A 25,600-nucleotide genomic window follows, 5' to 3' on the forward strand; every position below is an offset into this window, starting at 1 on the left:
TTTTTGGATGGGGTTACTCACCGCTTCCGCTATTAAAAGGTGACCATAGTTGTTTTCTTTATTGATGACCTAAGCGCCTTCGATGAGTTCTTGTAGGGATGGCTTCCTATCATGTATATCAATGAAGTGCTGGTGTATGGCCCCTTAGTCCCTGTGGGCCAGCATTCGCCTCTGAAGGGTTGTAGTAGTGTGTCCGATGTAGGTATTGTTGTGAGATTTACACATCTCCTCCAGGCATATGAATTTATACACTATGTTCGTACACATCTCCTTTGGTCCCATGGGGTGGTGCTGTTTTTCATTATCAGGGCTGCTACTAGGTTAGGCTTGATGTATATCCTGAGGTTAATTTTCTTGTAAGGGGCCTTAGGTATCACGCCTCTTATCAATGATTCCCCATAGGCTACGGCATTCCTCCCTGTACACAGTCCCATAATGTAGGTGATGATAAATGATAAGGTTCTCTATATTTTTTATGAATTGTGCATAGCACAAATTAAAACGTAATTATTTTGATTTTACAACTTGAAAAATACCAGAAACCTTACCAAACCACCCCATTTCAAAGAGGAGTATAGTACAGACATTTTTCGATTTTATAGAATGCCATTAATATATAATACTTTCTTCCATTATGTACTTCCCTTGATCAATGTATATTCCATGAATGGCAACATATTACTTGAAATATCATAGGGTTTAGTGCATTTGAAAACAGGTCAAGTGTAACTAAATAATTGACAATGAAATGAGGTCAGTTTCTCTGACTCTTATGAAAATATTAAGATTCTTGATTTTGTGTAATTGAATAATTGAGGATAAAATGAAGTCAATTTCTCTGAGTTTTGTAAAAGTATTAAAATAAATCTTGATTTTGTAATAAAGTAATGAATATGCAGTATTACATTTGGTTCTTTGTGTCTCCCCAACTTCAGGAGTAATGTAAACATTTTGAAAGAGGCTGAACCAAGTAACCCACTGAAGCCCATCATGAACTGCTTTGGGTCTGGTGGTGGAGATGTTTTGGTTCCTCCAGCTGCTGCAAATAAAGCAGGAGGATCGGCAATGTTCAACATGGACTTCTCTTTCTTGGGAGCTGCTAATTCTAAGAAAAAGTCAGAAAATATTGGTGAGTAACTGAAGGGTAACATTTCTAATAATTTTGAGAAATTTTTACTGTAGTGTACAAAAAACTGGTGTTCCTTTGGAGTTTGGTTTGTAGCTGTTGACCTGTTGTGCAATTATGCCCCAACATCAATTATATATTTTAAGACACAGCACAAAATTCACCCTGTTCTGTCAACTTGTGAGAGCACTGTATATTTTCTTTACAATGCAACACTTGCTGGACATTGCATAACTTCATGTAACATTTCTATGAAATTTCTTTCTTTCAACATGTTTGTTTTCAAAAATATTTTTCCATTTTTTTTTTAATTGATCCTCTACAGTAGAAGCCTTTGTTTCACTGCAGACCTGTTACATATGATTAGCCCCTTTTGTGAGCCATGAAATTATTCCAGGTCCTGTAGTCCCTCCAATAAAAAGCAAAGAAAATGGTAGTTGGCTGGTGGCACTGTGCATGCCTGGGTGGATCAGAGTCTCAGGCAGCTGCCAGCATCTCTATTTGTATGTGTAGGTTTTCACACACACAAATCTTGCAGTACACCCATAAATTTCTTTAATGGCTGTCTTTATTGAGGATTACCTCCTCATCTTTCATTATTTTATTTTTTATACTGTACTGTCCTCAATTTCCTATTTTGGTAGGTGTTTTGCTAAGCAAGTATGAAAGTACTGTACTATCTCAGCTTAACAAACTTCAACTTCTCAGATTTCATTACTTATCAGACAAGTCCCAAGGCCAGAAAAATAAAATTCATATTCTGTACCTAATAGGATAATCTATTAAGTGCACTTAGCACAGTGGATGATGAGTTCAATCAATGCATGCAGGTCTAAACCTGTAAGCCTGGCCCTGGTTATCACTTAGCCAAAGTAACCAAGTCATCATTCCCTTCACTGTGATCTTTGTTTTCCTCGGTCATTTGCCATACACTGTTTACTTCATAAGAGTCCACGATTTGTTTCAAAATGCAATCTTTTTGTGTCTGGCTTTTTAAGTTGGTGTGGTGATTTCTTGTGTTAAAAGTTTAAAAATGCAGTACACTTACATATTGTACTGGACTTTGCTAACAGTAATTCTTAAATTTACATTATGAAAATAATTTCTGGTTAACAATGAAACTTTTATTCTGAAACTGAGCTCGTATATGTCCTAAATTATAGGTTATACTTATTCATTGTATACTAGTTATACAATATTTATAGTACAGTATAACACTTAATTTTGTTGCACATGATTGTGCTATGCTTTGCCCATCTTGAAAGCGTGTCCTTAAATTCTAAGTCTGTGGTTTAAATAAGTGTAACTGCTCTGAGTAGAATGTCTTGTGTCACCACAGCCACTGGGGGCCTCAATAAGCCTGGCATCAATGCCTTCAAGGTACCATTGCTACAAAATTATACTGCATCATGTCAGTAGGCTATAGTACTTTTTATTAAAATTGATTTAATTGCCTGAGTCACTGTTCCACCCAAACATGCACTACTACTGACTGACTACCATTTTCTTTCTTTCTGTTAAAGATTCACCATACTGTAGTGTCTGAATAATCGTGGCAAACAAAAGTGCTAATTATACGTAACTGGTTTGTATGAACAAATTAATTTTGTTTTTAAAGATTAATATTTTTCAGTCAGTCAAGTACAGTAATGAAAATCCCTCAACATTAAAATAGTACTTCAAATTAGGTACTGTTGTGCATCTTTGTCATAGGTTAGGTTAGGTAGAAGGAATCTGAGGATCCTGTCTAATGAATGTTATGGGGTATTTTACCAAAGCAGTGACATTTGAAGTTTAAGAAGTAAAAATTACTTTTTCTTGTTCCCTTATTATAACTGTCAGTATGTTGGTATAGTATTCTTGCTTACACACCTAAAATGCTTGGCTTTCTTGCTGTTAATGCTCTGAAGTTTTATTCAGAGTTGAACAAACATAACCTGGACCATATATGGCAGAATCTGTTCATAATATATTACAGATTTGAATATGTAAGGGATGAAAGTAAACTGTGTAGCCTCTGCTTTTGTTTCTGTAAGACTGACCATTGTTTTGTGAAATAAATGAGTCTGTATTTCATCATGCTCACATAATACATTTTGTAGGTAGATTTCAGTTACTGTCCTGTAATGTATCAAGTTCAATAGTGAAGGCACTTTTAATACAGTTAGATAGTCTTTCATTAACACAATCATACCATTTTTGAAATAGGCTAATTTTGTCTGTCTATTCCATGCTAATGAGAGTGCTTTAAGTAATTCAAAGGTGCCATACATACACAGTATTTTAGTTTTTACTCAGACTGCAGTGTTTTTACTTTTTAGTGTTTTATTCTTTTATTATTATACTGTATTTCAAAATTGAAAACCTTTACTAACATCAAGGGAGAGGACTGTCACATAACTATTTCCTTAAAACCACATAGAGACCAACATTTCTTATACTGTACACAACTATTTTCTTAAAACCACATAGAGACCATTTCTTATACTGTACATTATTTTAGATTTTGCTGTATTATTGATGGATGTTTTTTTTCTTTCAAATGTACCTTTTCACCTATTATTATTTCCAAAAAATTGCTTGCCATTCATCATTTTCAATATACACCAATTTCATAAACTTCCTTTGCATGTTGCCTGCTGTTTCTAAAAAGATATTGTATATTTGATAGTGAATTGCACTACCTTTTTCATGAGGCATATGTTCATCTTATGTAGCTTTATGCTTCATTCCTGTAGATATTTTTCAGTTAGGACTAATGGTCCCATTTTACCTAGACTAATAGCCCCATTTTACCTTTGTAATTTTGTGAATAATAATACAGTATATTACAGGTCCTTACTCTATATTGCTTAGCATATTTATCCTGGCTGCTTTTTTTTCTGTTAGGGACTAGATGTGGTACGTTAAAACGACCCATTTTTAGTGAAGCTGCTTTGCTAGTTGAAAATTCAGAAAAGGAGAATCAGAAAAAACTGGGCTTCTTAACGGTTGTGCTTTGCTTGAGTAGCAAATTGAAAAATTTGCATTTATGTCTGTATTATTATTATTATTGATTTGGAGGATGAGACTTCTTTACTGGTATTTTCCCAGCTTTTCAGGATTAATAATCAAGTTAAATTTTATACAGCACCTCATTTACAGTAGCTATCATTGTAGTACTTCCTGTATATTCACAGCATATTCGAGTAGATGAAAATGGTCAAAGAAAGCAACAGAAGTATATACAAAATACAGGAATAATAAATTATGCATCTTACCATGTATGTGTGATTTACAATGTGTTTGAAAATAGGCATGCTTGTCAAATATCTGCTAATCATAAATTTTGTTCTAAATATTCCAGAGTTTGTAATAACTCCCTTTCCTTGTGGTATGTAATTAGTTTGTGGTTTCATTTTACCCTTTATTTTAGGCTTTAATGTGTTTAATGATGATAATTTGTTCGTTAATTTAATTTCATGCAAGTGAACTAAATGATTTTACATGTGACTACCAGATACATGTGTATGTTTTGATTCTATTGCTGTTTCTGTTAATGAATGCATTGGATGTAGTTTGATCATTTTATCATAGAATATGTGTTAATGCCCCTTCCTAATGCTGCCAATAAGTTTATTTATATAATATAATCTGACTCATCTTTTGTATCTACTGTATTGTCTACTCAGGCTACTATTTAGAACTTTCAGCCAATTTTGAAAATATTTAGCTCACATTTATGTGCAAAGTCATTCATCTCTTTATCTAAAGACAAGTTTCAAGTTTATGTGCATCAATCATGTCAATATTTTAAATGTTTAATGCATTTCTGTTTTTAATGGTTGCAGCTTGTCCTAGCTGTTGCAGCAAAATTTTAAAACTAAAATGTTTTTCATTACTGTTTTTGTTTTATAAAATTCAGTCCTTGTGCACTATTTTAACAAGTTGGTAATAAAAATTTTATACCAGTCAAATCTATAGTTATCAACAAAGTTCTTTACAAAGTTATTGAAAAGTATGAGCCATGGAAAAAATTAATAGGTTTTGATTATTCAATTCATTTAACAGAAATTCATATACAGGACTTTATCTAATACTGTATACATATACTATTGGCACAGTATTAAAATAACTTTTATGCATGGTATTTAATTTTTAATTCAAGTTTCTCTGAAAAACATCCCAGCAAGTGCTTATCCAGCACTTGAATGGGTTACTTTGGTTTTCATTTAGAAGTGGTAGAGTAAAATTTTTTGTTCATTATAGTAACATAACACCGTACAGTACTTATTGCTACTTGATCTAAATTCATATTTGGAATACCAGCTCATCAGTTACAAATTTCTGGAAAACTGAAACTTATGGTAATTTTCCCTGAAGCACGTTTACAAAAAGTTCAGAAAAATGGTTGAATACTGGCTGCCTAAGTTTTGCTTGAAAAACTTACTCTGATATATTGTGAGGTACAATATAACCCAACAAATCACTTTAGCAAACACGTATTAGGTGTAGAAGATTTATGAATGACACCAATGTTAATGTCTGACAGAAGTTATTGCATGTTTTAGGTGCTCCTATATCCTGTCATTTTATTGTTTCTTTTGCAAAATTAGATGTCTTGCTATTGTGTTGAGATGTCTTATGGTGCAGTACTTTGAATGCAATTCTTTTTATTCTTTTGGAACTTGCAGGACTCCTGACAGAACTTATGTTCTTGACGTAAGACTTTTGGAATAACTTACTAACATGGCTGTTGATATCAATAATAAAATATATCGCTACAAAATTTACCCTGAAGATTTTGTGCCTGGCTCCTTTATGGTAATTTTCTTTATTAAATTTCACATTAGCACCTCAGAAGCAATTTAAGGACAATGGCAAAGGTGGAAAGTAAATCTTTTTCTATGATAGTGATATTTACACTTTGTTTCTAAGGGTTCTAAGAGTAAATGGATATTCCCCATTTTATACCTTATGACATCAACAAGTTTTATTACTTATTTCAGTTTTTATGTTCTTTTAAACCTATCTTTCCCTTAATTGTTATTCATTTTTAACATAACACAACCAGCATAAATTCAGTATCATAGCAAATACAAAATACTGTGCACTTGTGTGGATATATGAGTGGAGATTTGCTGAAATGAATGCACAAGAAATGTATGTGGCAAAACTTCTGAGGCATGGCCTCAGTGAAATGTTGCCACTCATATTTCCTTTGCTTTACCCTCCAAAATCTCTACTCATTTCCAACTTCCTTTCTCATAGTTATCATCCTAATAGGTCTGGGTCTTCAAACTCTTACAGTGGCTGCAGGTGCCCAGCTGACAGCATTGCTCACTTTTTTTCCTCAGGGTTGTGCAAATGGCAGGTCCAAGCCATCTCCATCTCGCCTTTATAATTACCTCACCTACAAATGGAACTTCCATGATTTCCATTATGGTATAATTTTCTAACCATGTCCTGTCCCCTGGCTCATGATATCCTTTTCAAAGCTTAACTTTCAAACTGACAAATCTTTTAGATATTGTTTTACTGTCATATCATTATTCATGTCTGTAAAGCACAACAGAAGGGGAATCATAACTGATAAGTGTTTCTGCACCAGCCAGGATTCAAACCATGGTCAAGGGTTAGACAGACTTTTAGCAACAGTAATAGACAGTGACATTGACGAACTCTTTGAACCATGGTCTGCTTTAGAAACAATGACAGACACTGACTCTGATGACCTGTGTGCCCAAAATCACTTTCTTATTTTTTCTAAAGCAGACCATGGTTAAAATCCTGGCTGGGTCAGAAGCGCTTATCAGTTATAATTCCCCTTGGACGTAAGTTATTCCGAAGGTATAGTGAACTGGATATTGAACGATAATTGTGGCTTAATATTTGGGAATATATAAAAGTCAGAAGTCACTTGATCATAAGTGACAGTAATATATACATATATATAGAATATATATATATATATATATATATATATATATATATATATATATATATATATATATATATATATATATATATATATATATATATATATATATATATATATATATAATATATATATATATATATATATATATATATATATATATATATATACACACACACATATATATATATATATAATATATATATAATATATATATATATATATATATATATATATATATATATATATATATATATATATATATATATATATATATATATATACTGTATAGTATATATATATATATACATATATATATATACTGTATAGTATATATATATATACATATATATACACAGGCAGTCCCTAGTTATCGGCGGGGTTCCGTTTCTGAGGGTGTGATGATAACCGAAAATCTTCGGAGCTTTTTCGGGGCTTATCAACGCCGAAAAGCGCTGATTTTCGGTTATTGGCGCCTCTTTTGGGTATGTATTGGCGCCGATAAGTGGAAATCGGCAATTTTCGGACCTGAAAATTGCAGATTTTCGTCTCTAGACAAGCGCCATAAAACTGGATCGCCGTTAACTGAGGACTGCCTGTGTATATATATATATAATATTATATACATACATATATATATATATATATATATATATATATATATATATATATATATATATATATATATATATATATATATATATATATATACAGTATATAGATAATAATTCGAAAGATGCACCATTTGTAGATTGCATTATTTAATCATTTATACCTGTATTTCATTTAATTTATATTTAACATTTGTTTAGTATGAGCTGAAAAGAGGGGACCAACACTGGTCTGGAAAAAATTGAAAATCTGGCATGGTCTAGGAACCAAGGATGCTGGAAAATCAATGGTTTCTCTCTCTCTCTCTATATCTATATATATATATATATATATATATATATATATATATATATATATATATATATATATATACATATACATACAGGCAGTCCCCGTTTACTGGCAGGCTCGGTTATTGGCAATCTGGTTTTTCGGAGCTCGTGCAGCGACAAAAATCAGAGATTTTCGGCGCCAACATGTGCAGATTTCTGCTTATTGGCGTCAATAATCATGTATTGGTGTTGATACATACCTAACAAGAGGCACCGATAAGTGTTGAACATTGCCAAAAAAGCGCCGAAATTTTCCGATTTTAAGTTATCGGTGACTTTCGCTTATCATCACGCCATCTGAATAGAACCACTGGGGACTGATAATATGGGGACTATATATATATATATATATATATATATATATATATATATATATATATATATATATATATATATATATATATACTGTATATTGTAGTGAATATTTGTTGAACTTATTACAAGGGAGAACTCATTGGAAATTATGTCCTTCCTTCTGGAATTTTATTAAATGATCGTTCTACAACTTTTCAAGTAATAGTAATGTCAAATAATAGTTCCCCCCAAAAAATAAAAGTCCCTTGTTTGTTCTTCCTTGTTTAAGAATGTGAGTTATGTCTTGTGATTCTTTTCCATCTGCATTTTCCTATGCAGTTCTTTCAGGCATGAGAGACCATGATACATGTTTTAATGCTTTGTGGATAAGCTTTTCTCTGGCAGGAAATCTGTATTAAAATGAGAAGCATTTTGCATTTCCTCTCGGTACGAATTGATTAAGATTTAAAAAAGGACAAGATAAGTTTGCATGTAATAACTGCATGTATTTATAAATTGTTATTGTTTTTTATGTAATTACAAAATGCTTTTTTTCTATATTTCTGTTTTGCTATTTATAGTTGCACTTTTAATTTTTTGTAGCAGTATTAAAATTCCTTAATATTTTGTTTATTGTTTTTTGTTTTACTTTTTCAGTTTCATGTGAAGACCCATACATGAGCCGTTTGCAGCAGTACTTTACAGGTACTGTATACAGAATGAAAATGAATCCTGTCAAATGTATTCTTGCCATTAATCCACAGACACTGCAGTAAAGTATATGTTATGTTTGTGGGAAAAAAATATTAGAAAATACAAGTATTTTGTGCAGTAATACAGTACACATAAAATAAAAACAAAATCTTACGTTGCACATAAATCGTGTGTACAGCGTGCTTTTACATACAGTAATTATGAGAAGTATATAATACAGTATTAAATAAAAAGTATATAATACAGTATTAAATAAAAGTTTTGGGGGGGTTACATGGAGCAACTGATGAAAACAAACTCAGTAGAGGAAGGCAGCTCATTTGGTATTCAGGGAAAGTTGTACTGCAGATAAATAAGGTATAATACAAGGGCAAAATGTCTTTGGTGGCTTTTAATGCAATAGCTTTGATTGCAGTAATGAGGTAAATTAGTTCTTGAGTGGCAAGTTGGATGCTTGCTTTATAGGTGAATTGGTAGGCATTTCCCTTTTTAGTCGTAAGGATCTTATAATTACATTGCTAAGTATTATGTCTGGTTGCAACTGCTTTTCTTTTGCCCACATTAGTTTAATAAAGCCAGTTTATAAATATCACTTCATTACGCTTTACATACAGTACATTATTATAGCAGTATGGTGGTAAGTAACACTGAAGCCACATAACATTAAAAGTTGTAGCCATATCCATGGATAAAAAAGAGATGGGCCTTTGATTGTTTAGGATAATCTAGTGAATGCACTAACCTCCAGCAAGCATATGCTATTGTGTATAATCCTGTAGGAGTTTATAACTTGTATTAAAACACTAGGAGTGTTTAGTTTCTCACTTGTAGTAGCAGAGCACAAGGATATGGCAAGGATATTACAGTAGTGAATCACTTCATTAGATGTGAATGATAGAAAATTAACCTCATCACACACAAAAGGCGACATGTTTTCGCAGGATTAATTCTTTGTGGTCAGTTGATTTGGAACATTTCTGTTGATGTTTTAGTCTCCCACTGCAGATTTTTCATTTATAATACAGTAACCTATTTTAAAGGGTACCAAATGAGTTGTAATAGCAATGCTGGGATTGTCTATCAGTTGCTGCAAGTAGGTATTGACAGTATTTCATTTTTAGTAGCCTGGGTAAGTTACATATTTTTAATTTTCTTTTCTTATTTCAAATTCTGTTATATACCTGTATAGGATCTTCATAATAATGAGTTATTCCATCAATATTATACCTCTCAAATTATACCAATATGTTCCCATACTACAGATCAGTAAGGATTACCAAGAAATATTCATATGGAAACAATTAAAAAAGGATTTAGTTAAGAAAGCCTACAGACAGGAATATCAACACATTTTACTTTAAAGATTATAAATCCTTTTGGTATCTATGAGTGAATACTGCAAAGCCGTTACAATTGCCCAGTTGCAATACATGCTAAAATTGCCATTCCATCTACAGCTTATGTTTTATTCCTGACCTCTTCTAAATTTATACTAGCTGGCTGATGAGAATTTCTCAGACTTTAATGAAGACAATGTAAGAATTAATTTTAAACCTTTCAACAGACTTTTATTGTGCTGATCATATGAAAATTACTCAGCAAAACATTACTTTTATAACCAATTACTATGTTTGGCAGTTTTATGAGTACCATGTTGACATATAGTCCTGTCAGACTTTTAACAAAGGTATGCATTTTGTTATCCTTAACTCTCATTTTAGTGAATGATGCAGCATTTCTTTAATTTTTAATGCAGTAAAATTTTGTCCTAATTTGAAAAGATATAAGACTATATTGTCCCAACCTCAGTATTTTCCAAATGGTTTGTTTGTAGGATCTAGTTGTGTAGGGTGAGTTATCAAAAGTTCTAGGTAGTTTCATCTTTGTTAATGGTTATTTTCGAAAGTGTACCGACTGCATCCTTAAAAATAGTTTTGTCTTTTCTCCTTTGCTGCATCTGACAATTTCTTGAGGATCCTTACCATCTGAAACAGGAATGGAGGGAGGTACTCCTTCAAGACAGCCCCTTTAAAGTATTTATCCACAATAGAGAAGGGCCAAGATAATGTCCTTTGCTTGACAGCTGTTCCTGAAATAGTCTTCAGGTTCTAATACAGTAGAGAGATTTCGGAGTTAAAGCTAATAATCAGTTTATGTATAATGTACCCTAAGATTCTTATCTTGATGGCAGCAAAAACAAAATTCTGAAACTTATCACAGCCTTGGGTAAGTCAGCATTACACTTAGAATTGCTGCATTCCTGCTGTTATCATGTGCCATTTTGCACCTACTAAAGCCCTGACCCCTTGGATTTTTTGTCTTGTGAACTACTCTTGGTAATCCTCTGATGATATGTAGTATGAGAGTACATTAATTCCATAAGCTGCTTGAGGTAACCCATAGAATTCCTTTTCAGAACTCAGGCTTTTGTATAAGGAAACATATTTAGAATGCAGTGTGTACATTACGGTATCTGTGGGTAACAATATGAAAAATCTGTGGCAAACAGTACAGTATTTCAATCTTTTATGCAGGAAATGCATTTTCTTCTTTAGCATCTTAGGTGGTTTGGTGAACCTTTTAATGCATTTTGTTTTGTGAGATTACTCTTTCTGGTTGGAGGGTTGTTGAATATCAGTTGACAGTGGTACTGTATTTTTTGGCAATTTGTAAGTCAGGTGAGATACTGAACACCAAAAGATTATTTACTTTTATAGTTAGTTTTATGATCCCATAATTATTCATTTACTTTAGTAAAGTAATCAAAAGGAGTTTCAGATTTTGTTTTAGCTGGCTTAATGTTAAATAATCCTGTCCATCAGTGGTGGTGTATGTGACAATTTATCAAACAGTCAAATATAATTACAGTAATGCTAGTTGCAATTAGTTGTCTGAGAAAGCAAAACATGTAAGTTAATTTACTTAGTCTTACTTTAATTGATACAAACATTTACTGAGATCAAGAGTAATTAAAGGTATCCTGTATCATAGGTTTGGGCCCTCTGAATATCTTCATAAACACATTTCTGGCATAAACACTGAACTTTGGGGTAGGCTGATGGACCATTTCTTTGACAAACATACTAAATACATTTAGTACAGAAAAACTGAGACAAAACACTGTAATACAAATGTAATAAATTTTGTACATGTCCTCGTACCATTTGATGTCTAGTGACTGAGGGTCAAGTATAAATATTATTATTATTATTAGAGAGAGAGAGAGAGAGAGAGAGAGAGAGAGAGAGAGAGAGAGAGAGAGAGAGAGAGAGAGAGAGAGAGAGAGAGAGAGAGAGAGAGAGAGACTATAGGTTTGAAAATAAGGGAAAATATAATTTGCAAGGTTTAATTAAATGGTTCCATTATTAAGAAGTGTATCCATTACTTAAATTATTATTTGGTCTTAATATTCCAAAACAGTATATTTTATACTCATGTGGCTCTTCTATAGAAATACAGTGCTGTATTTTTATGGAATGATAAATTAATAATAATATATTGATAGTACACCAAACCACTTCCTACTGCAGTAGTGCATTTGTGTTCATCATAGTTAATTATTTAGTTTTGTTGTGTTCATGTTTTAATGACAATGATCCCTGTTCTTTTTGAGATGTTTCCAATCTTGTGAATATGCAAACTTTTCACAGAAAACCTTGTCTGTGAACTTATAATGGCATTAGATCTTTCATAACATCTCATGTATTTGTCTGATATTCATGATTTATTTTTATTTATGGCATGCTTGAAATGTTATGATGTTGACATTATCCTTTGCTTGGCATAAGAATTTTAAAAAGTATTTTGAGACTTGAATTCAGGTAACATCATAGCTAAACTTTGCCACATCAGTGAAGTTATGAAAATCTTAGTTTGAAAAAAAACAAAGATAGGAGTCCATTCTGCATAAATGATTAATAACAAAACCTTTTCAAGGAAAGCAAGGTTCCCTATATTTTCTAAAGGTATTCTGCCACAGTCAGGTAAATACAATTAGTAATTCACAATAGTTTCACAAAAACCCACTATGTACTATACTTATAATAGCCCACATTTGTGGTCCACATAATTCCCAAGACACTTCAATTTCTATAACAAAAAAGGAGTACATAGACAGATAGGTAAATGGATGTGCCCTGTAATCCTTAGGTGCTCAGAAATCAGCTGTTTGCCTGTGTCATTAACCTATTAAACATTAAGCCAAAACATCAATTATTCCTGTGAAATTTGTTACATTACAACCCAAGCAATTTTGATGCTGTTCGGCAGAGACAATGACTACATGCTGACCATAGATTTGAAGGACACTTACTTCCAAATCCCTGTTCATCCCTCCTTCCAGAAGTTCCTTCACTTCAGTCTCAGAGAACCGGTGTTCCAGTTCAAGTTCCTTTGTTTTGGTCTGACAACAGCTCCCCAGGTGTTCACAAGAGCTTTCACTTTAGTGTCGACATGGGCTCATGCTCAGGGAATTCGCCTCCCAAGATGTCTCGACAACTGGCTGGTCTTACCGAGTTCTCAGGAAAAGATAATTCGAGACAGGGATGGTCTTCTTCAATTTTGTCACAGCTTAGGCATCGTGATAAATTTGGAAAAGTCCTATCTTCAACCCAGTCAAAGAATCCTTTACCTGGGAATGATCATGGACACTGCCTCGTCAAGGGTCTTCCCATGGGACCAGAGGATAGAGAAGTTCAAGACAGTGGCTTGCTCCTTCCTATCCAAATGGAACCAGCCGGCTCAGCAATGATAAGTGATCCTAGAACTTTTGGCATCGCTAGAGAAGCTGGTTCCTCAAGATCATCTTCATCTTCATTCCCTGCAATGGAGGCGGGGGGACTTTTGGTCTCCAGCAAGGGACTCTTCTCAGCTACAGGTCCCTGTCGACAGAAGTAAGAAGCGACCCTCTGTGGTGGTTGGATGACGAAAACCTGACAGGGGGAGTGTCTCTTCATTCACTTCCTCTGGAGCTCCTCCTGTTCTCAGACGCTTCTTCCAAAGGTTGGGGAGCACATCTAGATCTCCTGACTTCAGGTGTGTGGAGTCCTCAGGGCAGGAAACTTCACATCAACATGCTAGAGTTGAAAGCAGCCTTCCTAGCACTTCAGGAGTTTCAGGAAAGGGTGATGGGGCACTCCGTTGTTCTGATGTCAGACAACACTACAGTGGTAGCTTATGTGAACAAACGGGGGCTAGTGCCACACCAACTTCACTTGATAACAGTCCAGTTACACTAGTGGCTATCTACAACTCAGTGGACCTCATGGCCAGGTACATTCCAGGCAAGAGGAATGTAGCGACTGACAAGCTAAGTTGTTGGGGACAAGTTCTAGGGACAGAGTGGTCTCTGCATCAGGAGGTGGCAGACAGGCTTTCTCATCTGTGGGGGAGACCAATGACGGTCCTCTTCGCGACAAGGTTTAATAGGAAGCTAGAAGCCTATTGTTCAGTAGTTCCAGATCTCTTTGCCGTGGCAGAGGACACCCTTCAACATCCTTAGAACAACCTGGATGTCTATGCCTTTCCCCCCCTTTTGTCTGATCCATCATGTCCTGAACAGGGTGATGCAGGGGTGGGGAACCTATTTTTGCATGAAGTCCACATTGAAATTCATCGTCCCTCACAGATGTCGTATTCAATAGGTGACTGGTTTTTAGTTATTTTAAACCTTTTGTAAATATGTATTACTTAATCTAATAGAAAGACAGGAGTAAAACACTTAACATGACAAATAGTTTATTTACCTTTTACAAAAGTTAGTGATAATTTGAGATTGCTTCCTTTGAGACAGCACTTTGATATCGGGTTCTAACATAGTAGTTTTCAACATTGATTGGTATTCAAGGGTTTTTTAGTAATTAAGATTTACCTCTGAAAGCTGCAGGAGGCCGCAGGTTCCCCACCCCTGGCAGGTGATGATTTCCCAAAATCTGCGGATGACCCTTGTAGCTCCTTTATGGCCCCAAACAGAATGGTTTCTGGATCTTCTAACTGCTTTCAGCAGTTCTGAGAGAAATACCCTCTTGGCACAGTTTTCTCTGTCAACCTCATGTAGAGCAATACTATCAATCAGTAACATCCCTATCTCTTCACGGTTTGATACTATCCAGTATTTCCTGTGAGCGAAAGGCTTTTCTCACAGAGCAGCGACACAGGTGTCTGGTTACCTCAGAAGGTCTTCTTCAACCATGTATCAGGGGAAATGGGCCGTCTACTGTGACTGGTGTCATCGACCGGGTTTCTCTTCACTCGGAACCTCTATTCAGTGGATAGCTCATTTTCTGATGTTCCTCAGAACAGAAAAACACCTTTCTGTTTCTGCTATTATGGGTTACAGGGCTGCCTTGGGATTGGTTCTTTGTTTGAAGGACATGGGCCTAACTTCATCTTGGGAAATCTCTATGCTGCTCAAAAGTTCTGAACAGCCTTGTTCTCCTACAGAACTGAAACCCCCTACCTGGGATCCGTTAAGTAGTCTCACTTGAGCCCCATACGAACCACTGTGTCACTCAACAGACAGGAACTTGACCCACAAGCTGGTTTTCCTTCTAGTCTTGGCTTCTTCGAAGAGAGTGGGAAAACGCCATGGCCTGGCTTTTGATGTTAAACATACCAGGGGTTGGAAGTCAGTAGCGTTCGAATTTGTCCTGGAATTCGCGGCTAAGACTCAAAGCCCCTCGGTTCATGATGAAAGGTTTACCTCCTTTTCCATCCCTTCCCTTGGAGATTTCATTAATGACGATCCAGATGAACTGCTCCTTTGCCTCATCAGAGCACTGCGTTGCTATCTAAAAAGGACTCAACATCTCAGACTGGGATGCCGACGACTTTTTGTTAGCACAGGGCAGATCAAGAATGAAATGTCCAAGAATACTATTTCATTTTGGCTTTGTGACGTGATTAGGCATGCCTACTCCTCATCATCATTTTCTATTACCAATACTGTGCATCCAAGAGCACATGACATTAGAGGACTAAGCTCCTCCTTGGCATTCAAGAAGAACTTATCTGTTCATAGTATCCTGAATGCTGGTTCTTGGCTTTGCCAAACCACGTCCACTTCCTTCTACCTGAGGGACATTGCCCACAGGTCCTTGGACACTTTTTCCTTGGGTCTGGTGGTGGCAGCTCAAGTTGTGTAGCTCATCCAGTGCCCCTAGCAGAACAGTTTTGTATCTTGCCTAAGATGATGGTATGAAAGTGAGGATGACTGAGATAACTGGTCTCTTTTCCTTCCCCCCTTTTTTCCTTTCTTCTCTACCTACGGGCAGTAAGAAGATGGTTCCATCATACACTGTAATAGGCCAGATACAGGTAAGTGTAGTAGCTTTACTGTTGGTTTGTTTTATTCTACATGAACATACCTAACAGTAGCAAACCCTTCCTCTCTCTAGCAAGGAGAGAGAGTAATGATAACACACGTATAGGTGGCTACCTGTATTTGAACATCCTCTAATGCAATGAATTTCTGCATTGGACTTAGCCCAGTAATCTGACTTGTTGGATACTCATATATCTGACTTGTTGGATACTCATATATCTAACAGATCAGAGGCTTAGGTCTCCTTCCTTTGAGTTCTCTTATTCAGGAGGTATGACCAGGTGTGCTGAACCTCCAGTCGGTTCAGGATTCTCTTAGCTCCCACCAAAAGTACAGTGAACCCCCCGTATTCGCAGGGGATGCGTACTGCACCCCTCCCCCTGCGAATAGCTAAAATCAGAAAATACTTAAAACCCCTCTAAAAACACTTAGAACTGCATATTTTGATAGTTTAAACAAGAAAACCCTCTAAAAATGCTTATACCTGAGTATTTTAATAGTTTTATCACAAAAAGTGCATTTAGTCATGAAAATTATATGAAAATACAGTAATTAGTGAATATTTCTCAGTGAAAAATACTGCGAATGGGCGAATTTTTTGCGAATAATGGGTAGATGCGTTCCACAGGGAAATCTGTGAATACGTGAGTCCGCAAATCGTGAGAACGCGAATACGGGGGGTTTACTGTAAGTCTGTCCTAATGTTAAGACCCAGGTTTGTTCTGCATATGAACAAATGGCAAATTAAATTAATTTGCATTTTTCATTGCTAACCAACCTGCGGTCTTAACTTTCACTGCCCACACACCTGAAGTCAGAAGATCTTCTAGATGTGCTCCCCAACCTTCAGAAGAAGCGTCTGAGAACAGGAGCAGCTTCGGAGGGGCGAATGAAGAGGAATTCCCACTGTTAGGTTTTTGTTGTCTAACCACCACAGAAGGTCACTTCTTACCTCTTACCTCTGTCGACAGAGGGACCTGTAGCTGAGGAGAGTCCCTTGCTGGAGACCAAAATTCCTTCAGCTTCCATTGCAAGGAATGAAGATGAAGACACCTGTGAGGAACCCGCTACTCTAGTGATGTCAAAGAGTCCTAGGATCACTTGCCATTGCCAAGCCGGTTGGTTCCATTTGGATAGGAAGGAGCGAGCCACTGTCCTGAACTTCTCTATCCTCTGATCCGATGGGAAGACTCTTGACAAGGAAGTGTCTATGATCATTCCCAGGTAAAGGATTCTTTGACTGGGTTGAAGATTGGACTTTTCAAAATTTATCATGATGCCTAAGCCGTGGTAAAATTGGAGAAGACTATCCCTGTCTCGAATTACAGGCAGTCCCCAGTTATTGGCGGGCGGGGTTAGCGGCATTCCGGTTTTAAGGGGCTTGTCTAGCGACAAAAATCGGCAATTTTCTGCAATTTTCAGCGCCGGAAATCGCAGACTTCCGCTTATTGGCGCTGATAATTAGGTATTGGTGATGATACATACCTAACAGATGTGCTGATCCCCAGTTATCGGTGCCAATGCCTGGTTATCAAAAATCACCAATTTTCAGTTATCAGCGATTTTCGCTTATCGTCACACTGTCAGAATGGAGCCCCTGCTGATAACTGGGGACTGCCTGTATCTTTTCCTGAGAACTCGCCAAGACCAGCCAGTTGTTGAGATATCTTAGGAGGCGAATTCCCTGCACATGAGCCCACGTCAACACTAGGGTGAAAACTCTTGTGAACACCTGGGGAGCTGTCAGATCGAAGCAAAGGACTTTGAACTGGAACACCAATTCTCTGAGACTGAAGTGAAGGAACTTCCAGGAGGAGGGATGAGTAGGGATCTGGTAGTAAGCATCCTTCAAATCTATGGTCAGCATGTAGTCGTTGTCTCTGATGGCTGCCAAGACTGTTTGAGGAGTCTCCATCTTGAACCTCGTCTTTCTGATAAAGAAGTTCAACGCTGATAAGTCTATCACCTGCCTCCAATCTCCAGTTGCCTTGGAGACTAGGAAGACTCTGCTGTAGAACCCTGGGGAAGGACGCTTTACTTGCTCTACAGTGCCCTTCTCCATCATCTTCCTCACTTCTTCTTGGAGAGCTAAGTGTTTCGGAGAGCCCTGGCGGTAAGTGAGGTGAGGGAGAAGACAATCAGAGAGAGGGGGAGCGAAGTTGAAAGGTAGTAGATACCCTATCCGAAGGACATCTACCACCCATGGCTCTGCTCCATAATTCTGTCACATAGCCCAAAGGCTCGCCAGCCATTCCCCCACTGGTGGCACAGAGTGGGAGGGGCACCCACTCTATCATCTACCTCCCCCTCCTACCTCTGCCCCTATTTCCCTTTCCTGGCCTGGAAGAGCGTAACTGGAAGGGACATTGTTGGGAAGGCTTCTTCAGTGATGAAGCAGGTTGAAAAGTCTTGAGCACAGAAGGAGTCTTATAGGCTTCTTAGGAGGAGGCTGCAGATTGTGCCTTGGAACATTCAGATGAAAAGGAGCTGCTGCTTTACTCACTGCTTGTTGGACGAGATGATTATTATTGTTGGCTCAACCCCTGTCGACAGCTGCATCCAATTGATCCCTGGGGAAAAGCAGCTGGGAATCCAGAATATCGTCATTCCTCAAGGATAACAAGGAATCTACATCGACAGACCGAGCCACTTTGGAGAAAGCTGCATCTCTCCTCATCAGCAGGATATTAGCCCACAAATTAACAGTCAGATGGGTAAGCTAGGAAATAGCCTTAGCACCAGATTGCAACAATCTGATGTAAGCTGAACTATTGACTTTATTCCTTAATAAAGGGGATGAAGAAATCTTGGCAACATCTGAAGACCACAAATCCAGCCAAGAAACAGTTTGGAAGGCAGAAGAGGCAGTCGACTCCAAAGAAGCAGCTTCTTGAAAAGAAAGAGAAGAACCCTCTGCTCTGACCTGATTCAGGGTCAAACCTGGCTTCAGACGGATGACATCGGAGTTCACCTGTCTACTCAGAAGAGGCACGAGAGGAGTTGCATAATACTTCCTGTGGCAAGGTAGAGGAGGAGAGAGGAACTTAAATGATCTGCCAGAATGAAGGGAGTTATCTCGTTCTGAAATCAAGGAATTTACATGATTCAGGACTGAGTCAACATGACTGGAACAATTCAACTCAAAAGATGTCTTCGAGTCCTTCGGTCCCAGCAAGGCTTCTATTCCTGTCAGAATGATCATAGGAGTCACAGTCTTTTTAGAAAGATTATTGAGCTCATGAATGAGATTAATAACCTTTTCATAAGAAGAAACTCCTGATTCTCCAAATCCTCTGCCTCCTGGGCAAGAGGATCCCTATCTGCCTCCTCCAAAGGATTCATAGGGTTTAGAACTGGAGCATAAGATCTTTCAGATCCTAATACCTTTACGGGAGCTTGCAGTTTTGAAGCAGAGGAAAGAGAGAGCTCTCGATCACTGGTTTGAGACACAGAAGACCCTTCCTTGTACGACAGACATGCATCATCCTGTAGCCCACATCCACGGATGCGAGATGATGAATGACGACTGCGGATGTGGGAAGGCGAATGGCGGCCGCGGATGCAGGGAGGTGAACGACGGCCGTGGATGCAGGGAGGCGAACGATGGTCGTGGATGTAGGAAGGCAAACAACAGCTGTGGATGCGGGAAGATGAACGACAGCGGTGGTCCTTTCTTGAATATTGCGACGAGGAACGCCGTCGAGAATGGCGAAGCAGCGAGTCAGATGAAGAACCACGGTCGTATCCATCTCTACAGCGGTGACTAATTGTACGTCTGTCACCATCTACACAGCTGTGTCTATTCACACATCCGCGTCCAAGGGAATCAGGAGGAATCATGAAGGCCGAGACGGCCATGTCTATTCACATCTCCATGTCCAAGGGAATCAGGAGAGGAATCACAATTTCTTCTGGGCGACTGTGATTTGGAACGAAGATGTCTAGGAGACATAGGCCTGACAGGACTTCTAGGAGGTTCTACCACATGGGATTTCTTGATTGGAGCCTTGTCGTCCTTCCTCCTAACTTGAACAGGACACGGAGATGAAAGAACAACTGTAGAGTCTCTCAGCACGAGATTCTTGATGGCGAAAGGATGACAGACAAGACACATTTTCCACAGGAACATGTACGTGTGCAGGAGAAAAATGGCCATGGTCCAAAGGCAAAGAAGAGATGGCCTTCTGTTTCTTGGGGAGAGGAGCTGCAACAGTCATTAATCCTCCAACATTTGATGCGGGAACAGACAGAAGGAGCAGACGACAAAGAAGAGGATGACGAAGATGAAGAAGACAACAAAGACGAAGGAGATCTACACCGTCTCCTCTTAAGAAAAGGTCGTAATTCACTCAAAGGGCCAAGTCAACAGTATCGCGTACAGTTTGAACGAGAGAGGAAGCAGATGGCACAACCGCAGATGATGTCATAGTAGGACTAGGCTGTGATGTCACGGGAGAAGACAAACTCTGAACGCGATCTGTGGGAGCAATTGAAGCTGAGCAGGAGTTGACCCAGGATGATGCATTGAGAGAACCAATGGCATCTCGCTAAAAGGCGTAATGCGAGAACCAGTAGAGTGAAGGCCGGGAGGGTTGGGAACTGTCATGGTGGCCGACACTGAAATGAGTAATAACATGAAATGAGACAGTAGGCCATCTAAGGTTGGTACCCCAGATAGGCCTAACGAAGTCCAAACAACTGACATCTGCACATCTGAGCCTGAAACAGAGGAAAAAGATGGCGCTGCCCCCACTCTGCCGAGAGGGGAAACAACCCCCCGAGAGAGATGGGGCAGCATGAGGCATACAGTATTCAGAGGACCTTCTCCCAAAACTCCCGAAGATGAATCAATGGAAGAGAAGGAAGGAGACAAACTTGACAAGGAAGGAGAAGCAAGGGGAGAAGCAGAACAATGAGGAACCTGAGAAACACCCATCAAAGGAGGAGAAAATCCTTCCCAAGATGGCGCCTCTGACTTCCTCTCGTGCTGCTCCTTCATGGCAAATCTCTTCCACTGCACAGGAGGCCAAGAACAACACTCAGGGCAAGGGTTAGTCACATTACAATCATTTGATCTGCACCTACTACAAGCTGAATGGGGGTCAGTCTCAAAGGAAGCCATATAACGCGAGCAAGGATAGGAGCCTACACCAGGACATTTTCTCCGAGTCTTAAGGGAACTTTTAGCAGGGTTTTGGGATTGCATGACAAAAACCAAAACACAGGCACACTAAACACTGATCACAAAAAACCAAAAAACATGGACAAGGACAAAAACATCAGGCTATGGAGAGGAAGGAGTGAAAGAAATGACCTCTCTCTATTGCTGTAAGAAGAAAAATAAGACATATGGGGTTGAGATCAGGTAGATGGCCGCTTCCCATCTCATCTTCTTGATGGATGCCAGACGCCACCAATTCCTTGCATGAACAATTCTTGTTTTTATTTTTACCAGTTTCCAGCTGGTGCCAGAAGATTTATCCTAATGTTAAGACCCAGGTATGTTCCGTGTATGAACAATCTTAATTTCATTCACAGTAACTAAAAAATTATAAAACATCTGGGTTTTCTTTATTTTGAACTACACTGTATATATCTCACTCCAGAATCCCCAAATAACAACAATAATCTCCTGCATGACAGACAGTACACCTGCTACCCAGCAAAGTGATGATGTCATTATCATTTACCATTGCCTTATAGTGCAATGATTCTGAATAGGATGAATCTCTAGTTTCATTTTCACTAAAATCATCCACCACTGTAATCATCATCAAGAATTTAATCTACTGTATTACTCTTGGTGCAAAAGTAGATTGTCTTTTGGAGCAGTTAGCATGAAGTATGTATATGCAAAACAAAAATCGACACAATTTCAAGCTTAAAGAGGCACTAACTCTATCTTGGTATAGTACTCTTGTGCAGATGCTGGCAGATGGAATTACCAAGAGAAAAAAGTTGCCAGATAGTACAGTACTTTCAGCTAATTGCAAACATAAACTGACACATGTAGAAATACAACCAGTTCTGGTGCTTTAACACTTGAATTTGACTGTAGTTAATAAAAGCATTAATGGAAAGAAAGAACTACCTTATTTTCTTTGTCTCGTCATCGTCTACTGTAATTTTTCTTTTGTAAAGAGATGGTGTAATTCTTGTTACTCAGTGATTTTTAAGCTAGTGATTGCTATTTCTCAAAAAGGATTTGTAAGTAGTGCTTTCCTTTTAGTTCAGAGGAAAAGCAACTGCTCATTTTTCAGCTAGCATTACCTTCTTGTTCTTGTCAAATTCTAATTTCAATATAGTCAAGTAATTTTTTTATTTGCAGCTTTCTCTAGTTAGGATTTTTGGTGTTAGGAGTGCTAGTGGTTAATAATTACTATATTATAAGCTATTTAGCAATCACTGTGTTCTAATTAGCACCTGGTCAGTTTTTCACTATCTTAGGCTTGTTTGTTTAGGACTACCTTATCAGGCTCGATGCCAGGTTGACAATGGGGGGTTCAGTTGGTGTAAGGTGGAACTTTGAAGGCGGGGGCGTGGGGGCTGCCTAGACCGCCAGTGGGGCCCAGGGGCAGAGCCCTGGTGCGGGGGGGGGGGGTCCAGGGGCCAAAGACCCCGTAAGCTACAGGGTTTTAGGAGTACTGTTCGCACTGTACACAACTGTACTTTCCAGAAAGCAAAGCACGATAAACAAACATGTACAGTATTTGAGTAATTTAATGAAGATAAACATGCACAGAGTAAGTACCTAGTCTTTATTTATAATTAGCAAGTCCAGTTGCATTCACCTTGTGTCTTTTGCAAACAGCTTAACAACCCTTTCAAGGTTTACCTCCTTGTCATAGCAAATATGCAGGAGAGCCAGGGATGTATGTCTGCCCTCAGTCATGCTGGCATGCATTTATGTGTGAAGGCGCCTCATAACACTGGCCGCTCCACTCACATTCGCAGGATGTGACTAGTAGGGTGCATGCAATTAAAAGTAAAATCCTAATGTTGGGGAAATGGTGTGGGTCACACTCCTTTATTGCTGCTGCTGGGGTAGCAGGCCTGTTTTCACTTGGAACCCTTGAGAATTTCACCTTCCATTGCATGATCTCTTGGGGCACCAGTTCTGGCGAAGGCAGGTCAGAGCTGTATGTTTCAATGGCATCTTTCAGATTCACTTCTTTTTCACCACAAATGACAGAAGGCACAATTCCAAGTAGTGAAGTTGCTGTGATTGAGAGTTTAGAAAAGCTCTCCTGAAAGTTCTATACGATGTAATCCAGAAGTGGGATTGCCAGATTCATTTCATAGTGCTCAAAAGGAGCCTTTGTCTTTACAGCACTTCAGTGTTGCTGCCTTTTTGTCATGCAAGGCATGCAGGGATCAACTTCAACTTTTTCTGCCATTTCCACTGCCATTTCAAAAATTCTGTTGTATCCAACATCCTTTTTATCCACACTTTCCCTTTCCAATTGGTTATCTTTTTTACATCATCTATTTGATGGTGGGCATCAATGATGTCCAGAGTGGAACTTGTAATTTCACAGTGATTCCTGCCATGTGTGAAAAAAAGGTACTGGTCCACTGTGACAAAAACAGTGATGAAATCAAAACTGGTTATTCCTGAGAGGATCTGTCGTGCCTCGGATTTATTTTGGGACTCCCAGTCCACATAATCTTTGAATGTTTTCTCCTCTTTGTCCTCTAGTCCATAGCCTATCATCTCTAAAGTTTGGAAAATAAATGTGTGTCCTTTAAGGAAATGCTGGTAGGCACTGTCATGCTCAGCCCAGCAGGTTTCGCACAGGTCTAAGAGAGCTTTTCGCTTGTACTGTATATGTCTTTGACACATTCTTTCACAACTTTTTCTAGAAAGCCATTCTCTTCAGGCTGTTCAGAAAAAATCTGCAACAGTGTTTCAGTTTGTCCAGCATGTTTCAAATTGCTGGACTCCCACAACAGTGACTAATCACAAGGATCTTTCCTTAACAGCATCATAAAAATGTACAGTGATTTAAAAAAGTATCCAAATGATACTTTTGTGTCCATTTTCGCAACACTGGCCAGGTGGAACTCCAGGTGCTCTGTGGGGGGTTTATCTGAACCCCCCCCTGGCTACAGGCCTGCTTATTCAGTCTAGCAAGTGATTTTTTATTATCATATTCTGTTGAATAATAGGTTCTTCTGTACTTAACGATCAATCTTTTCCCATTGCAGTTATTTTTGCAAATTTTACCTGATGTGTATTTTTCATGCAGACTTAATGAGTTTTCTTCCTGCTTTGTTTATATAGGCTTTACTTAGTAGTTTCATATACTGTACAGTATGTTTAAGTGTCCAGTGATTGATGAATAATGAATCTTGTATGTCACACCATGGTAAAATACTGTACTGCAAAAAAGAGAACAGGGAAATAAAATATTTATTTCTCAAACACTTATCTAGAAATTCTAATTGTAAACATAAATGTAGTACTGTATATGCAAAATCTAAATTAGCTAACTAGTTCATTGTTCAACCTACTGACATCAAATAACCTAAATACCAAGAAACACTGGAAATACCAGAAACTCAGTTTACCTTACGCAAAGGCTGCGTTATCCACCCACATACACTAACAAAATTTTTTTTACAAAAACTGTTCTTGCTAGCTAACGTTCAGAAAACTCTGCATTCAGTAATGAAAATACATACCTCAACAATATATTACTAATTCTTATCTCTCAGGGTAAGGGAGGGTGAATGGATGAAAAGATGAATTTTGATGAACTGAATTGCTGTGGTTATGTAAATTCATTGCTTTATGATACAGTAAAGATCCAGGGAATTCTATAAACCACGTACAACAGGGCAGGCAGATGACAAGTACGACAGTTATGTATGTGCTGGTTATCTAGGTGTTTGTAAGTGCATGCATAGGGCTGCTGCCACTTTTTTTGTCATTTAGGTGAAGCACTGAAGTGTCTGAGGGACTCCAAGACCATGAATGTGGACTAATTATATGTCATGATTTTGTGGTAAAAAACATTTACTTAGTTTTATTCATGTATAAATGTATTAATTAATGCCTTATTTGGTCATTCATTCTCTGCATTCTTCCGATTATAATTTTACCATATTGGAGATCTTTAATTAGATTAGCTTCTAATGATAATGGCCTAAAAATTTAATTAAAGGCACTGTGGTACAAATAATTAAGAAGATATTCTTATAGGAATTTAATGACTCTTCAATTAGCGTTTTTCCAAATCGATTTCTGATGTTGAGCAAAGAACTACCTTTGGTTAAGTAGC

General features: G+C 37.8%; 1 protein-coding gene across 5 annotated transcripts in view; it reads left to right on the plus strand.

Moving 5' to 3' along the window:
• The window catches only part of LOC136847436 (stomatin-like protein 1), a 184,341-nt gene that overhangs the window by 62,524 nt on the left and 96,217 nt on the right, over positions 1–25,600 (plus strand). For 3 of the 5 annotated variants that reach the window (XM_067119129.1, XM_067119130.1, XM_067119127.1), the window contains exon 6: positions 936–1,129. In XM_067119129.1, coding sequence (XP_066975230.1) covers positions 936–1,129 — 194 coding nt within the window. Of the gene's footprint in view, positions 1–935; positions 1,130–8,938; positions 8,987–25,600 lie in introns of all 5 variants that reach the window. The other 2 variants (XM_067119126.1, XM_067119128.1) reach the window with 1 other exon arrangement.

This window comes from Macrobrachium rosenbergii, chromosome 16 (assembly GCF_040412425.1).
Source record: "Macrobrachium rosenbergii isolate ZJJX-2024 chromosome 16, ASM4041242v1, whole genome shotgun sequence".
NCBI classification, from domain to species: domain Eukaryota; kingdom Metazoa; phylum Arthropoda; class Malacostraca; order Decapoda; family Palaemonidae; genus Macrobrachium; species Macrobrachium rosenbergii.